The following is an 18,568-nucleotide window of genomic DNA, read 5'->3' on the forward strand; positions in this document are numbered from 1 at the left end:
AAAAAAATAAATAAAAATAGTTAAAACACTATACTGGCTTGCTAGTTGGTAATAGCTTCACTACACGAGGGAGACGCAGGGTTCATTATCTTTGTTTTTGGTCAATTTTATTTTATTTTTTTTATTAAATGAACAATTGTGTGCATGTAACAGTAAACAGAAATACTTGTACAGTACAGTATTTACTTGAAATTACGAGTTGACAAATAACAATAACGCAATGCAAAGGTTGGCCCAGTAGAGGGACAGGTGATGTAGCGATGGTGACCTGCCAAGTCTACACACACACACACACACACATGTTCATTACGTACCGCCTTACGTAGGCCTACTTTACAGTCCCCCCCTCCCTCCCCCCATAGGTTCACCACAAATGATGTGCAGGAAAAACAAGCTTGTTATAGGAAGAATTCTAGAATTGTCGGCGTCATTTTTCATGCCGTGGTTGTGAAATACAAGTACGGGTGTGGGATGAGCGCCTCCTCCCACATGTGAATTAAGAACTTACATTCTCTGTCCTGTGGAACTTCACTGATTTCTCAACCTCACTGATACATACGCGTGGAAACAGAAACGCTCGTGTGTTAATCTGGCCTTACCTCGGGATGCAAAAGCTGCGGTTAGCCCTCCCATTTTGAAATATTACTTTAGGTTATTGTACTTCTTAATTTGCGAATAAACTGGGTATGTTGCTTTGTGAATATCAAATAGGGGAGTTAAAATATCAATTGTGGATATGCAGGGTTGTGAGGTATTCCTGTACCTTTGTCTGGATTTTGAACGAAATCGGGTTTTGACTTCACATGCTGAAGTGGTGGATAATAGGTTGGGTTATTTTCACGATAAAACGCCTTTTCTCTTAAAACTGAAAACTTTGTATTTAAAACATAAAGCTGGTTTTCTTGGGTCACTAATACGTACAGCAAAATTTAGCTTGGTGAAATGTGTTCCTTGTTGTTCTTGAATGATTTGTGTATTATTTTGTGTGTACCTTGCAGGGATGACAGAAGGTACCCTTATGAGAGTACTGCAGGTGCCAATGCTGGATACGGAGCCTATGGAGGCACCTATGGCCAGGACTATAGTCACCCAGCTGGTCATGTAGGTGGTGCAGGAAGGTAAGACAGCTCATGAGGCAGGTGGTGCAATAATGTAGAGTGATGGTGGAAGGCAAGACTAGTGTAGTTTCATAGATGGTGCAGCTCATGAGGCAGGTGGTGCAATAATGTAGAGTGATGGTGGAAGGCAAGACTAGTGTAGTCTCACAGATGGTGCAGCTCATGAGGCAGGTGGTGCAATAATGTAGAGTGATGGTGGAAGGCAAGACTAGTGTAGTCTCACAGATGGTGCATCTCATGAGGCAGGTGGTGCAATAATGTAGAGTGATGGTGGAAGGCAAGACTAGTGTAGTCTCACAGATGGTGCAGCTCATGAGGCAGGTGGTGCAATAATGTAGAGTGATGGTGGAAGGCAAGACTAGTGTAGTCTCACAGATGGTGCAGCTCATGAGGCAGGTGGTGCTATAATGTAGAGTGATGGTGGAAGGCAAGACTAGTGTAGTCTCACAGATGGTGCAGCTCATGAGGCAGGTGGTGCAATAATGTAGAGTGATGGTGGAAGGCAAGACTAGTGTAGTCTCACAGATGGTGCATCTCATGAGGCAGGTGGTGCAATAATGTAGAGTGATGGTGGAAGGCAAGACTAGTGTAGTCTCACAGATGGTGCAGCTCATGAGGCAGGTGGTGCACACTAAACCGAACATTGAGTGTCTTCTTAGTGCAATATTTGCTGACATTTTACATAGTGAACATGGAAGATCATAGGGGATTTTTTCTTAAGAAATCTTTAGCTGTCCTATGCTTGTTGACAATGGTGCATTGCTGAATAGTAAACAATACCAAATAAATTTCAGTCCCAGTTTGACATCTCTGATACAATACAATTTTGTAGTTAAAGAATTACTTTCACTACTGATTTTTCTAAAATACTGTACTAGTTTACAAACTGCAACCACTGAATTTTTTGTTGAGACTGAGCATGTGCTCAGATCTGTGCATCATAAAACAAATGTGTGAATGAAATTGAATTATGGTATTTTTTCTTTGTCGATTCCTTGAGATTCTGAAAATTGATTTAAGACAAAATAATGCTGACCTATAGATAGCAACACCTACTATATAAGTAAACCCACTGTTTTGTACAAAGTTGGACAAAAACCTGGAGTTTTCTACAAAAGCCATGTGTTCAATAGTTTTTGGGATGGGATTGTCAATCTTGAGTACTACTGGGCATTGGTCTCCTTGACCCTTGAAAGGATTACTAGAACCTTTGTGGTGTTATACCATAGGTAAAGTTGACTTGTGTGACTAAGATTAGGTTTATTATCACTCTTTTTTGCTGTTATTAGATATCATGTGATTTTTTTTTTTTTTCATTTATTGTGTGTAAGCAAAGACTGCTTCTTGGATTGCCACCTTGAAGATATACATACTGTACTGTAGGTATCAAGAAGTGGGTCTGCTTCAGGCAAGACTTTATGAATAACAACAAAGGAGAGTCAGGTTAGATTGGAATGGTTAGTTGATAATGTGTTAGTAGTGTACATTCACATTAGTTGTTTCATCACACTCGGGATACAAGCTCTCAGGAATAACCTTTTGCTTAATTTCCTTGCCATGATTGTGAAATAGACCCTTTATGTTGTGATCATTCATGTGTACTACTTTCTCACATTAGAATAATCAATTACCTTTTCTTGAACTGTTTCATATATTTCCCCCCAAAGGTCAAGTCCATGACCCAGATGTACAGTCACCCAAAAAAGTCCTATCGCGAACCACGAACCCCGAGATTCAGACTCGTGAACCAGAAGTAGTAGACACTGATACATTATTCTGTCCATAAATGCTTCGGATTCAAGAGTCTGAATCTTGGGGTTCATGGTTCGCGACAGGGCTTTTTTGGGTGACTACCTTAATGTCAAATTTGTCTGTAACGAAGAAGAGTGGCTTACCTTGTACAGTACAGTATCCCAGATGTGAATGTTCACTCATATACTGTACTGGTCTATGTTTGTCCCTGTAGTTGCAGTAGAAGTGAGCTTTGTAATTTGTGTTCACTGAACTTAAATAATGTTAGAATTGATAACTAATATTTAACATTTGTCAATAATATTTGTGATTTTAACAGACTGGATGAACTAGGTCCAACACAACCTCCAATGATGACTTTCAAGGCTTTTATGGAGCAGTGTGATGACTCTATCACCGAAGAGGAGGCCCTCAGGAAGTACTCTGAGTACAAGCTTGAGTTTAAAAGGCAACAGCTAAATGAATTCTTTGTGAACCACAAGGAGGAAGAATGGTGAGTACAAGATGAGATCATTAGTGTTTAGGCTCGGCAGGTTTGGCTCATGGGGTGGTGCCTCTTGGGAGCACAGTACAGTAGCAGGGGTGCTTTTACAGTGACAGGCTTGGGGCTTTATAGTATTGTACACTGTCTGCAAGTTTGCTCTCACATACTAGTCTTTTGTTTTGTATTGTTAGGTAGTGGGACTGAAGGACACCACTTGCTCTTATCAAAGGAGTGTAGTATTTAGGAATCAATGCCTTCAATGCTTCGGAAGAAATTAATTGTTGTTGGTTGGGTAGGCAGTTTGTAGGGTTGGTCAGCATGATAAGGTGCAGAAGTAGCTAGGTGTAAGCTTTTATTATTTTATCCTCAATTGATGTTTCACCTTAGTTATGTACATAATTTATATGTTTGGCAAGTCAGGGTGTTAATGTGTGGGCACAGAATTGAGGACTGTTGTGTGGGATGAGGCAGCCATTGAGCCTCCAGTCCACAACACTTGAGGGAAGTGTCCCCCCTGTGGATGGAACTGTAAGTAGGGGGGATGTCATGGCTGTTTTTGTTGCTAGTGACACACCAGGGATTTTTTTAATGTCTCTCCACACTTCTTTATTATTTCAGGGGCTTTATTTATTTTTTATTTTTATTTATTTTTTTTTTTTACACAATGTTGCTATTTACAAAATGATAGGTCATTAGTTTTCATTACTGTATTCGTTCATTAGTAGTTATTAAAGTTTATAGCTTTGTTCAGGTTGAAGTATTTGTTACACCTAACCTTACCAGCACTGTAGTTTCACTTCCATTTATTTCTATACTGCATTATGCAGGTTCATGAGGAGATAAGTTTATTTATTTTTTAGACATCAGTGCAGTACTGTATAGTGTTTATGATCTCGGTAGAGAACGGAGGACCTTTGTCTATTATTGTACAAAGGGAAATGTCTAACAGAAAGAATAACAACAATAATCACCCAATAGTTAACTGTCAACTTAAATTTTTCTTGATTTGTGGTCTTTTTCTTCTTAGTCATTAATTTTAGAACATTGTCTCAGTTACATATTGAACACTTGAATAGTTTTCTTAGCTCTGGTTTAATGTTGTCAGAAGGAAGTGGACTACAGTAATAAGGTCTTTATGTAAAGGAGATAAGGGACACGTGACCTGAAGACTCTCACACAGGTATTATTAGTGATGATGTCTGTTAGCCAGGTAGGAGTTTTATCATTTCATTTTAATACTAATTTAAGAGTAACTTTCATTAGACAATCTCCAGTTTTTGATGACTAAGTCTAAATATTAGAATGGGATGTCTGCTTGAGACAGTTCCCTTCCTAATCTAACATTTGCCCCCTAACAGTTATTTTCCAGCTTCTACCAACTGCTGCAGACCTCAAGCCAACTTGAATTTCTATTCTGGTGAACTGGTGAAAAACGCACATGGGGCTCGTTTCCGCGGTTAGTTAGGGGCGCTGCGCGCAATGCAGTGTTAGTGATGCGATCTGAACGTTTAAGTTAGTTAGGGGGTCGCACAATGACCTATCGTTCGCTTCGCTCCCTACTTATCGAGCCCATGTGTGATACAGGTTACAAAAGTCAGCCAAGGCAGGTGAGATTTACTGTGCCTAGTGGTAACATATTTCTTGATATCTCTTCCATTATCACCAATACAGTACTGAGACAAAGATAGTCAATCGCAAGGGACCCAGCAACGACGACATGCAGCATCAGATAATACACCCGGTTGTTAGGAGTGTCTCTACCACTGATTAGTATTGCTAAGTCAATTATAGAGTAGTTAATAATGTGATGGTTGTACAGTGGATGACTAATAACTAGTAAGCTGATGATTCTGTAAGTCTTGTAAGGAAACGCTCTGTAGTCCGCTGTCGTGAGTAAGTGAGGAGCTGTCAGTACCTAATACCTTACAATGGTTTACTTTAGGTTCAAGGCCAAGTACCATCCTGAGGAGTGTGTGAAGAGGAAGGAGGAGCAGCTGGCCAACCTCAAGGTAAGTTAATGGGAGTTTTATATTACTGATCATGTGTTAGTCCAATAGAATTCAGTTGGTTGTATATTTGGCTATTTTTTTCTGTCGGGGTCGTTCACTAGTAGCTTATCACCGGCATATCTCAAGTAGACACATCTCCATACATCCTGCATTTTCCCATAACGATTAAGTTAAACCCTGTGGCCTCTGTTAATGCACTAGGAAAATGTTGAGGCATATTATGGAAAACAGAGTAAATGAGATGGAGGAGGTGATAGGCTGTGAGTGACAATGTGGAATGGTGAGTGTGTGTAGAGTGCAAGAGGAATGGTGAGTGTGTGTGTTTGTGGTAATGTGAGTGTGTGTGTTTGTGGTAATGTGAGTGTGTGTGTTTGTGGTAATGTGAGTGTGTGTTTTTTTGTGTGGTAATATGAGTGTGTGTGTGTGTTTGTGTGGTAATGTGTGTGTGTTTGTGTGGTAATGTGTATGTGTTGTTGTGGTAGTGTGAGTGTGTGTGTTTGTGTGGTAATGTGAGTGTGTGTGTTTGTGTGGTGATGTGTGTGTTTTTGTGTGGTAATGTGAGTGTGTTTGTGTGGTAATGTATGTATGTGTAATAATAATAATAATTAACGTTTTATTGAAAAAGTTCTGCAACCCGAAGGCTGAAAATATACATTGGACAAAAATGACTTATTACATACAAAGATATGGGGTGGGTGGGTGGGTCGTTTAGTAAAAGCTTTAATTACTGAGAGGAGAAGGAACATGAATTGAACAAACATATTATAGTTTACAGCTGATGGTTGGGGCTGGTCTCTTGCCATACTGTGTGAGGTCACATAGGCCTCGTGGTGTAGTAACTCGTCCTCGGGTGTTGACATGAAGGACCTCACGTGGTCATGGAGACATTGGGTGGTGTGGCGTTCACTTGGTGTAGTGACTTGTCCATAGGTGTTGATATGAAGGACCTCAGGTGGTCATGGAGACACCGGGTGGTGTAGTGACTTGTCCATAGGTGTCGATATGAAGGACCTCACGGGGTCATGGAGACACCGTGTGGTGTGGTGTTCACGTGGTATAGTGACTCATCCTCGAGTGTTGATACGAGGGACCTTACGTGGTCATGGAGACACCGGTTGGTGTTGTGTTATCTCGTAGTCAGGTGTAAAGCTGGCCCACTGTTGTTTCCAGGGACCGCCTGGTCAGATGATGGTGGTCGGTTCCCAAGGGTACTTATCTCACTGGTGAGTCACTACTCTCGCTAGTACTGTCAAGGGCTTAATTCATTGGCTTATACACTGTTCAACACTGATCCCACTTTCCAAAACGAAATTGTCACTTTTGACAGGATTATGTTGATATCTCGGTGGTGAGGATGGGTCGAGGAGAGGGACTTGGGGAATGGGCCGACATTGGCCAAGGGAGGCTGCTGCACAGCGGGAGCAGCGGCTGATAGGCCGTGACCCTCCGGTGGTCAAAGATGTGTGTGTTTGAGTGGTAGTGTGTGTGTTTATGTGGTAATGTGTGTGGTAGTGTGTGTGTGTTTGTGTGGTAGTGTGTGTGTGTTTATGTGGTAGTGTGTATGTTTGTGTGGTAATGTGTGTGTTTGTGTGGTAATGTGTGTTTATGTGATAGTGTGTATGTTTGTGTGGTAATGTGTGTGTTTGTGTGGTAATGTGTGTGTTTGTGGTAATGTGTGTTTATGTGGTAATGTGTATGTTTGTGTGGTAGTGTGTGTTTATGTGATGTGTGTATGTTTGTGTGTTAATGTGTGTGTTTGTGGTAATGTGTGTTTATGTGGTAATGTGTATGTTTGTGTGTGTGTGTGTTTGTGTGTGTGTGTGTGTTTGTGTGGTAGTGTGTATGTTTGTGTGGTAGTGTGTGTGTTTGTGTGGTAGTGTGTGTGTGTTTGTGTGGTAGTGTGTGTGTGTTTGGCTGGTGTGTGTGTTTATGTGATAGTGTGTATGTTTGTGTGTGTGTGCTGTGTTTGTGGTAATGTGTGTTTATGTGGTAATGTGTATGTTTGTGTGTTAGTGTGTGTGTTTGTGGTAGTGTGTGTGTGTTTGTGTGTGTGTGTGTGTTTGGCATTGTGTGTTTATGTGGTAGTGTGTATGTGTGGTAATGTGTGTGTTTGTGTGGTAATGTGTGTGTTTGTGTGTGGTGGTGTGTGTTTGTGTGTGTGTGTGTTTGTGTGTGTGTGTGTGTTTAGTGTGGTGAGTGTGTATGTTTGTGTGGTAATGTGTGTTTGTGTGTGTCATATTGTGTTTGTGGTAATGTGTGTTTATGTGTGTATGTTTGTGTGGTAATGTGTTTGTGTGTGGTAATGTGTGTTTGTGTGGTAGTGTAATAACAATTTGTGTGTAATGTGTGTGTTTATGTGGTAATGTGTGTGTTTGTGGTAATGTGTGTGTTTTATGTGGTAGTGTATGTTTGTGTGTGGTGTGTGTGTTTGTAGTAATGTGTTTGTGTGGTAATGTGTGGTAGTGTGTATGTTTGTGTGTGTGTGTTTGTGGTAATGTGTTTATGTGGTAGTGTGTATGTTTGTGACAGTGTGTGTGTGTTTATGTGGTAGTGTGTGTGTGTTTTGTGTGGTAATGTGTGTGTTTATGTGGTAGTGTGTATGTTTGTGTGGTAATGTGTGTGTTTGTGGTAATGTGTGTTTATGTGGTAATGTGTCTGTTTGTGTGGTAATGTGTGTGTTTGTGTGGTAATGTGTGTGTTTGTGTGGTAGTGTGTATGTTTGTGTGGTAATGTGTGTGTTTGTGTGGTAATGTGTGTGTTTGTGTGGTAATGTGAGTGTGTGTGTTTTGTGTATGGTAGGCTTGCTTCTTTGGGTGAGAGAGACAGATTAACAGTTACAGAAGGAAAAGTGAAACAAATGAAGACAAAAAAGAAAAGAGGAATGATTGTTATGCAGTATATAGGTTCAAGTGTTTGGGAGTCATAAATGAGAGAATTGTAGTAGGAATAGTGTGCAAGATTGGTGATGATAAACAGGACCAGAATATGTATGTCATATATTTGTCACGTTAAAGAAAAGGAAAAACTCGTTAGTGTTGTTGTAAGTAGGTTTTTAGTTTCAATAAATGTTTGGTAATACAGTACAGTAGTTATTATTGAAACCTCCATGACCGAAGTTGTTCTGTAGCTACTGAAGGTTTTCTTGTCTCAAGTAACTAATCACCATCGGTCAACAGCGGCGCGTGTCTGTCTTCACGGAGCTGCACGAGGCCAACCGCATGGACAACATCAGTGTGGACGCTGACCAGTCAGACCAGCTTCTCAAATTACTGGACTCTGTTGTGATCAAGCTGGAGGGTGGCACTGACCTAGACCTACAGGTGCTGGACCAGTTGCCTGAGGAGGATGTTAAGCCACAGATCAATGAAGAGGAGAAGAAACCCTTTATTTTGGGGGAAGAGTAAGTTTATCACTTGTTTATTAGACTTTATTTCTGACTTATAACCAAGTTAAATATTCTACCCCACTTTACATCAGTCAGGCATTTATGTGCATTTTTCTTGCATTTATCTCAGATTTATGCGTACAAGTACGTGATGATCATTCCACGTATTTTAGTATGGTAAAGTAATGAAATAGTTTTACCATAAATACGGATGGCACCGTGGTGAAGCGTTGACGGGAAGGTCTTAAAATTATTATTTAATCTATATTTGTCAGTTCTGATGAAGGTGAAGATAAAGAAAAATCAGAAGAGAAGAACTTGGATGAACCATTGAAGATGGATATGTCAGAGGAACAGATGGAGCTCCAGAAGAAGGCCAAGGAGTACCTCAAGCAGAAGGGCACAGATGGAGAAAAGGGTAAGCTATACAAGTTCCTCCATGGTTTACAATATCCCATCTGTAAATGCCCTTTACAAGCAAAGTTCATGGAGATGTACAAGACTTAGCCTTACTGTTGGTCTATTCGTCCTGGAGAAGGATGAACATCATTGATCTTTTGTAAAGGATCAAACCTGTTTACTTCAGGATCAAGACATAGTTACTTTTGTTAACTAGAGGGGGGGGTATTAGGCACTGACTTAGTCATAGTTTGATCTGTATTATGGTTTTAACAGATAAATAAGATTTAATTATACATTTCCTTCATTGCAACAGAAACCCGTAAACGAAAACACTCGGGTAGTTCTTCGTCGAGCTCTTCCAGCGAGTCGGAGGACGAACCAATGGATGATGAGTTAAAGGAACCTCCTCCACCTGGCATGGAGAAGGAGGGAAGTATAGACGACTCAAAAGTAAGAGAAGAGGGAGAGGAAGATGAAGGAAAAAAGGAAGAAGAGAAAAAAGAAAATGGACTTCAACCTCCAGGAGAAGAGAATGGACAGGAGATAGAAGAGGGAGAGGATGGTGAAGGTGAGCTGTACCTGTGAACAGTCTGTACTGTGAACATGCTGTACCTTAAGTCTTTACTGTGAACATGCTGTACCTTAAGTCTTTACTGTGAACATGCTGTACCTTAAGTCTTTACTGTGAACATGCTGTACCTTAAGTCTTTACTGTGAACATGCTGTACCTTAAGTCTGTACTGTGAACATGCTTTTGTGCTGTATTCCTCCAAAATAGTTTGTTGTGATAGTAAACTCACATAGTAACTGTTGTTTGGAGGTATTTATGGTGTTACATTTTACACAAGTGGCAAACTAACCTACTAACCTAACCTAAAGGTTTGTGCCATGAGCTGCTCACCTGGTTTAGTGGCACAGGAGTCTGTTTAACCCTTGGGCTTTTGTCTGGAAGTGAATGAATAACAATATGTGAAGGGTGAGACTGTGTGCTCCTGGTTCCAGCTTTTGTCCCTATTTCTTGTTCTAAGAAATGTCTTATAAAACCAAAATTATTTTAGCATAGTCATGTACTGTACTGAGTGACAAGATATTAATGATGTATTGTATTGTGTAACAGAAAGTGAGTCCAAGGTTAGTGACAAGGAGAATAAAGACAAAGAGAAGAAGGAGGAGGAGGAAAGTAAAGAGGAGGAGGAGGACCCTCGACCCAGAGCTCTGCACAAGACTGCATCAATTTTCCTGCGCAATCTTGCACCCACCATCACCAAACAGGAAGTGGAAGCTGTAAGTCCCTGCAGCTGTGGTTGTTGGTGTCATATTTTTAAATAATATATTTAAAGGAGAATGTGTCACCATGAGGGTTGTATTAAGTGACTTATATTTGTAGTGTTTTTGGTATCTTAATGTATGTTCAGAGGAGGAATAGTTTCCTGGGCTGAGTCAGACAACACTGCACCATCTTGAATATTTGCCACCGACTGGGAAAGGAAAGTGGAACAAAGGCAGTGCCACGTGTTCATGTAGTAGAGATGCAGTAGGAGAACATCTGTTTTCTCATAGTGCAAGGAATATAATATTGGTTTTGTGCTGGAGACTGTTGCAGAGATTACCATTGTCTGATGTAGTATGGGGGAGGGAAGCCCTTCAGCTGCCATATAGGGGTTAATATTCAATGTTCATATATAATGCCTCTTTTGTGCTCGTATTTGTTCGCGTTCCCCTTGCTTACAATAATGTGTTGTATTATATCATGGAACTAGGAATTTATTTTGGAAGGAACGGTAAGTAGTGTGTTAATGATGTATTAAATATACTGCATGATTCTGTTGACAGATGTGCCGCCGATACAATGGTTTTCTAAGGGCAGCTATTGCAGACCCCCAGCCAGAGCGGCGGTGGTTCAGGCGTGGTTGGGTAACATTCAAAAGACACGTCAACATCAAGGATATTTGCTGGAACCTGAACAATATTAGAGTGAGTAATTTATGAAGAGAAATATTAATATTTTTGTTTATGAGAATTATATCCCCAAATGGACACCCATCTGAAAATACTGTATTGGTGTTGGGTCCAATGTTGAGATAATATTGATTCCCATACATCTGTCTGTTTTAACCTATTTGTTGATGTTTGTTAGTCGGGTGTTGTGAAGCATTTACCCCTCGTGCTACTTTCTTCCCAAACTTATCGTGGGGCTTCTCCTCCCCCCCCACAGTTAAGAGATTGTGAACTCGGCGCCATCGTCAACCGAGATCTCAGCCGTCGGATCCGCACCGTCAACGGAATCACTTCTCATCGTTCTGTTGTGCGCGCAGACATCAAGTTGTCGGCCAAGATAATTCAGAATCTGGACTCACGCTGGGGCCTGTGGGCTGACTTCTGCGATACTCAAGGCAATCCAGTATGTGATATTCTAGATACATGATTGGAATAACCATGTTTCAGGTTTTATAGAATATCTTAAATTTAGCATAGCAAGTTTACATAATTATTGGGTTTTCAGTTCTCAGATTTACTTGGTAATTTAGGTTTAGTATCAGTTGAGTGGCTGATAGAGTGTACAGAATCAAGGGGAACAGGTCAATGGTATAAGAACGGTTGTACACATCATTAAGGAGTAGGTCTATTGAATATACCCTGGATAGTGGTTGGTTGTTTAAAGAATTTTAGCAAAAACTGTGTGTTGTACAGTACATGGTGTATGTATATGTGTGTGTGTTGTACAGTACATGGTGTATGTATGTGTGTGTTGTACAGTACATGGTGTATGTATGTGTGTGTTGTACAGTACATGGTGTATGTGTGTGTGTGTTGTACAGTACATGGTGTATGTATGTGTGTGTGTGTTGTACAGTACATGGTGTATGTGTGTGTGTGTTGTACAGTACATGGTGTATGTGTGTGTGTGTTGTACAGTACATGGTGTATGTATGTGTGTGTTGTACAGTACATGTGTGTATGTGTGTGTTGTACAGTACATGGTGTATGTATGTGTGTGTTGTACAGTACATGGTGTATGTGTGTGTGTGTTGTACAGTACATGTGTGTATGTATGTGTGTGTTGTACAGCACATGGTGTATGTGTGTGTGTACAGTACATGGTGTATGTATGTGTGTGTTGTACAGTACATGGTGTATGTGTTGTACAGTACATGGTGTATGTATGTGTGTTGTACAGTACATGGTGTATGTATGTGTTGTACAGTACATGGTGTATGTATGTGTGTGTTGTACAGTACATGGTGTGTGTGTGTGTTGTACAGTACATGGTGTATGTGTGTGTGTGTTGTACAGTACATGGTGTATGTGTGTGTGTGTTGTGTATATCTGTACAGTAAACCCCCATAATTTTAGATATGGGCTCTAGCCTTTATGAAGTATGAGAGACACCTGAGGAAAACAACGGTACTTTTCCGTTTTCTGTCCCATATATATATATATATATATATACTTTAAATTGGGAGGAATCTCAGAGTCAATTCTGAGATATCTGATGGAGTTAGATTTTAGTTGCAGATTCTCAAGGTTGTTCTGTAGGTAGAAAATTCTTGCAGTTATAATTTTTGTATGTTACTGATGGTTTTGTGTTGTTGTCCTCAAAGCAGTTGCTTAGCCTGACTTCATCATCAAACCCAGTGTTGCGGAACATAACTGATTATCTAATAGAAGAAGCCAGTGCAGAGGAGGAGGAGCTTCTTGGAGCTAATAATGCCGCCGCCAACAACTCTGAGGAAAAGGCTGAGGGGGAAGCAATAGAACGTGATCCAAGTCTTATTGCAGTAAGTGTTCATGTACTGTACTATTGATGTACACCCACCAAAAAAGTCCTATCAGTCCCCTACATCCATGAGCCCTGTAAATCATGTCTTTGTGAAGCCAAAACAACACACAGTTCCACTATGTGTTGTTTTGGCTTCACAGGGCTCATGGATGGGAGAGAGGACTGTGGACTTATTTAGTGGTTGTGCTTAGACATTATTAAACATTAATCTGAAGCTTGATTATATTTTACACAGGAAAATTAAACCTGTTCATAGGTCAAGCCTTTGATCTAAGGTATGTCAAGTATTACATTAAATCATTCAAATTTTAGCTTGCCCTCGTCTTGATCTGTGTATTTTGCAGGTTCTTGATAGATTGCTACTGTATCTTCGCATAGTTCACTCTGTTGACTATTACAACCACTCCGAATACCCTAATGAAGATGAAATGCCCAACCGGTGTGGTATAATGCATGCACGTGGCATACCTCCCTCAAGCAAGGTCACCCCACAAGAGGTACAGGACTACTGTCGAGCCTTTGAGAACAAAATTGGGTCATTCCTTCAGCCCCTCACTAAACTCAGTGATGATGAATCAAAAAAGTTAGGTAAGTTTGTGGTGGAATAACTGTTCTTTGTGTGTATTATTATTTTTATTAAATTTTTTTGTACATATGCCGTTATTCTCACTCCCGAGTTCTCACACCTTTCTTAATGAACATAGTTGTGCAGAAGCAGATGTTGGGTGAGTAGTGAAGGTCTAACACACCGCACATTAACCAATGATTACAGTTTTAACCTGAAGTAAGACAGTTATTCGTGAGGGGTAGTTTAGGTGTTGAAGGGCAGCACTGTGTTGGCACATTACTTTACTGTACCTTGGTGTGACTCTGACTCATCAGCTGTTTTAATAGACATTCTCTCACCTAATGGCATTTTTTTTTTTATACTACTGTAATTTTTCATATACAGTGAATCCTCACCTTACACGGTTAATTCAACCCACAGGGTACCGCGGAAAGTGAGAAACGCGTAAAGTGAACAACATAACTTATGGGATTAATTGAAATAGAGACCGGGCCGACCCCCCCAACTCCACTTTTTCAGACACTACCTACTTTGTAGTAAAAATAACTTCTTAATTTTATGATGGTATGCACACACAATTAATAATTAAGAGAAATATCAATAATATTAGGTTTTTTAACACACATTAGTAGAAAAGATGGCTGGGCACACGGGGATGGGGGGTTGGTTCCGAGGCAGAGGCAGATTATTGGCCCTCACCTGTATCACTTGTATCACTATCCACCACAGAGGCTTGCAGGGCCTCTTTGTCAAACCCCTCAAAGTCCATATAAGTCCATATCCTCACTATAATTATCACTATCACTGACTTGGGCCTGCTGTGGTGGGTGGCGGGTGAAGAACTCGGTAATGTTTTGATGACTGGGCGACCTTGTGCGCACCCTGCTCGCGCCACTTACACAACATGGCGGATGGCGGGAGGTTTGGATCCAAAAATGACGCGGCTTGCCAGCCGCTCTCCGCGTAAAGGGGTACACGCACCACGGAATGCGAGCATTCCGGTTTCGGCAGGGTACCGCGTAAACGTGGAAACGCGGAATGTGGGACCGCGTAAAGCGAGGGTTGACTGTAATCGTTTATGAATGTGTTTTATTTCAGGTCTGAAAGAAGCAGAGGAAGAGGTGGAGAAGTTTGTCCAGTCCAACACCCAGGAAGTAGCCAAAGACAAGTGGCAGTGTCCACTGTGTGGGAAGAAGTTCAAGGGTGCTGAGTATGTTCACAAGCACATCCTCATTAAACATGCTGAGAAGGTCAAGGAAGTCAAGAAAGAGGTAATTTATTTCATCTTAAAAATTATGGGACATTCTAGCACTCGATCCTCTATCCCAATCTGCCACCTTTTTTCTTTAATTTCTATTACAGTAGAATGTCGATTTAAAGCGATTTGATTTAAAGCGACACCCACAATTAAGGACTGTTTGGACTTTTAATTTAAAGCGAATCTTTACTATTTTACGCGAGTCAATCTGGCGCATCATATTTTAAAATTCGCGCCTAATGTTTTTCTGGGCACGCTACACTGTCCTAAGGGCAAAGCTGTACTGTACATGTACTAAATGATTACTAAAAAAAATTTCTAGTGCAAACTATAACATGATTATATTCAAATTAATCAATATTTTATAAGAATTCCAACAATGTAAATTATATTCTCCCCAGTCACTTATGTGACATTTTATAAACAAAAAACAAAAACTCAATCTAAAGGACATAAATAAACAAATAAATACTTCACTAGACCTTTGGCCCCAACTGTCAAACATGTCACTGTCACCCCCCCAATCTTCCCAGGCAGGGTTGGGTGGTTATAGGCTTACAGTTTTTATATTATATAATATCACAGACTAAAGTTAGGAGAATATAATTTGCATTGCTAGAATCCTTGCAAGACAGTAAATAATTTGAATATAAACATCATATATTTTGCACAAGAGATAAAAAATTTTGCCCTTTGTTATAAAATAATTAGAACATGTCAGTTCAGTGACATTTTATAATAGAAAAACTTAGTCACTCTTAAGGACAGATAAATAAATATGCACTAGACCCCCCCCTTTCATATCAGCTGATCGTTAGTAAACAGACCATTTCACATCCCATAATTTTAGCTGTGTTGATTTATGAGTGTTTATTTTAACATAATACTACAAAAAACAATGTTTTGTTTATTCTAGGATATGGGCTGAGGTGCATCTGGGTAGACTCAGTCTTTTTAGTATTTTTTGTTTCTCTCAAGTACCGAAATAACTTATTCCATGGAAAAAACACTTCGATTTAGTGCGAATTCTGTTTAAAGCGACCTCTCTTGGAACGTATCTCGTGTTATATCGACGTTCTACTGTACCAATTTTAAGGTGAATGTGAATTATCCCCATAAAGTTGAAAACAAGTGGAAGTGAAAAAAGTATGCTATCATTATCATCATTGTTGTATGGACATAATCCATGCTTGGTTGGGTAAGGCATGATTCCTTGATGGCATCTTTCCAGGCTACCTGTCTCACAGTTCCTCTTGGAATTGGAAATTTATGTGTTAGTTCTTTACTACATCCAGAAGAGCATAAAACACTTAATAATTGGCCTAAAAAGATTACAGGAGGCAAGTAGTTAGGGTTGTAAAACTAGTGATGCAAGAGAAGATGAGTTCTTCTTAGAAGACAGAGCCAAGAACAAGTTTTGTATTATAGGTGTATTAACATTAGTTGTATAATTTCTATAACTAATTTCAAGGTGGAGGACCGGCAGATTGTAATGCTTAGTTTAGGGTGTTGACAACTTAATGTTACTCTATTTAGCAAATGAAAAGATTTGTGTGTTATTTGTGAGAAATTTGTCATAAGGATTGTACTGTGTTTCAGGTGGACTACTTCAACAATTATCTCCGTGATCCCAAACGCCCACAGCTTCCAGAATATCCAGGAAACAAACATGGCGGCAGGAAGGATGACCGTCCGGATCCCTACGTGGCAGCTTATCCTCAACACATTCCTGATAATCGGTAATTACTCGTCACCAGTGATAACTTGAGATGAGTGTGTGTGTGCGCACTCAGTGGTCACCATGAACAAAAATGTTTTAAGAACAGTAAATTTGTTTCCTGTGCACTGTACCGAGATTTTCAACAAAATCCAATTTTGGCCCAAGCCACCAAAAATATACCGTATATATCGACCTACAAGGCTACGGGGTTTATAAGACGACCCCCCAAATTTCCATTTAAAAAGTAGGTTTTGAGCTCTATTCGCTGTATAGGACTACCCCAAATGTGACTCTTACCATTGGGAGCTTACTGACCCAGTAGTCCTTTACCAACCATCCCACTGACCAGTGCTGTTTACACATCCTTGGTTATTTAAAATAAAGCCAATTCACTTCAAGTAATGGCATCAAATGTTACCGGCTGGTGTGGTGTAATCACTAGTGACGTCACTTAAGCGTCTGTTATTTAACTGGAACTAATGTCGGTGTCGAGTAAAATTTTTCCATTTATTTGAAATGGATTTACCGATTTATTTGTTTGTTTATTTATTTATTTATAATATTCTGTAATCTATTAAACACACTGCAAGTATTTTCTTTAATTTATAAACTTGCTTCACAAGACGATCGCTGGTGGGACTTTGTTCGGACTGTTTACACCAGCTATTCTAATTCAGTAGTGTTTCATTAGGATTTGAGTGAAAAAGATTACATACTTACTACATACATTTATTACACAAACATGCATACATCGGTTAAAGTCCGATCGCATATACCCCCCAAAAACCCACTTCCGTGACGCCTGCTGGACCACCACTCCACGACTCCCTGACGGAAACACGTTGATCCTCCCCATGCTGGCCAGATATTGTGTGTTAAAGGAATATCCTTCCTTCCTTAGGCTTTAGTAAGCATTTGCCTCCAGGTGTAATGTTAACCTACATCTATTGAGGATAAAATCTTTCACCTACAAATTGACAATAACACATTTGCTGTAATCAGACATATCTAGTTGCCTCAACAATTGCAACCCCAGTTGCAATTTCAAATTCTGTGTCATAACTAAGGGATAACGAAGTCACTGGTGCACTCTAAGATTGAGAGAAAATGGAGGACTCAGGCGTCCTGAAGCGAGAGAAAACGGACTTGTATGATGGGGGACCAAATAAAAAAAAGCATAGCTACATATTTTGTGGACTACAGTATTGAGCGTACCCTTTTCATCACTTTGTAATAAACCTAGCCATTCCTATGTGTGTTTATGATATTTACCATAACATTATATATATATTTAGTGGGTCTAAATGGTTGTAAAATGGGAAACTTGGGGTTGGGTCTTGGGTGCCTGAAACCAATTAGAATAACTCCCATAGGTTCTGTACTTTCGTTATCGCGTTTTTTTATATGATCGGACAGCGTCCATTACGGTTAACGTCACGTTTCGAAGAACGTATCTAGGACGTTAACCGGCGCATGACTGTGTGTGTGTGTGTGTGTGTAATAATAATAATAATAATAATAATAATAATAATTAACGGTTTATTGAAAGCTTGGCAGCCAGAAGGCTGAAAATATACAGTTACATATTTGGGGAATGGGTTTCGAATTACAAATAATATACAAGTAACATAAGTGACACAAATAAGACATATAATAACTAGATGGGGAAAAGCTCAAACTACAGTTCATTTCAACATAGTGACAGTGCAAGGAGTAGTGTTTACTGGGAGTGAATACACTGGTTTATTACAAGTTATTGATAATTTTTACAATGGTTGGGACTGGGCTGTTCTTATAGCGATCAGTTCGTGCACGTATGGGCTGGATGCGGTTGTGGTGTCGAACAGCAATTCTCGGACTAGGGATCTCAGGTGGTAGTAGGAGCCGGTGTCGAGGATGGTGTAGAAGCTTCTTACCAAATTTGCAGATGAGGTCGTGGTGATGGTCAGTGAGAGTCGAAAGGGTCAGTGTGTTGAGCGCTTCTTGATATGTGGAGTAGGAAGGGGAGAGAATAATCTTGCATGCCCTCTTTTGCACTTTTTCTAGGTGTTTACGTTGTGTGGCATTTAGGGAGGAAGACCAGGTGGGGGA

The 18,568-nt window shown here is 40.1% G+C and overlaps 1 protein-coding gene across 4 annotated transcripts in view; it reads left to right on the forward strand.

Annotated features, from left to right (window-relative positions):
* The window catches only part of LOC121857963 (serrate RNA effector molecule homolog), a 50,904-nt gene that overhangs the window by 6,834 nt on the left and 25,502 nt on the right, over positions 1-18,568 (forward strand). For 2 of the 4 annotated variants that reach the window (XM_042354201.1, XM_042354203.1), the window contains exons 4-16: positions 999-1,118; positions 3,190-3,363; positions 5,297-5,363; positions 8,540-8,763; positions 9,024-9,166; positions 9,464-9,718; positions 10,268-10,434; positions 10,984-11,124; positions 11,366-11,551; positions 12,753-12,929; positions 13,276-13,519; positions 14,598-14,770; positions 16,357-16,496. In XM_042354201.1, coding sequence (XP_042210135.1) covers positions 999-1,118; positions 3,190-3,363; positions 5,297-5,363; positions 8,540-8,763; positions 9,024-9,166; positions 9,464-9,718; positions 10,268-10,434; positions 10,984-11,124; positions 11,366-11,551; positions 12,753-12,929; positions 13,276-13,519; positions 14,598-14,770; positions 16,357-16,496 — 2,211 coding nt within the window. The remainder of the gene's footprint in view (positions 1-998; positions 1,119-3,189; positions 3,364-5,296; positions 5,364-8,539; positions 8,764-9,023; positions 9,167-9,463; positions 9,719-10,267; positions 10,435-10,983; positions 11,125-11,365; positions 11,552-12,752; positions 12,930-13,275; positions 13,520-14,597; positions 14,771-16,356; positions 16,497-18,568) is intronic. The other 2 variants (XM_042354202.1, XM_042354204.1) reach the window with 1 other exon arrangement.

This window comes from Homarus americanus, unplaced genomic scaffold, assembly GCF_018991925.1.
Source record: "Homarus americanus isolate GMGI-L3 unplaced genomic scaffold, GMGI_Hamer_2.0 scaffold18559, whole genome shotgun sequence".
Lineage (NCBI taxonomy): Eukaryota > Metazoa > Arthropoda > Malacostraca > Decapoda > Nephropidae > Homarus > Homarus americanus.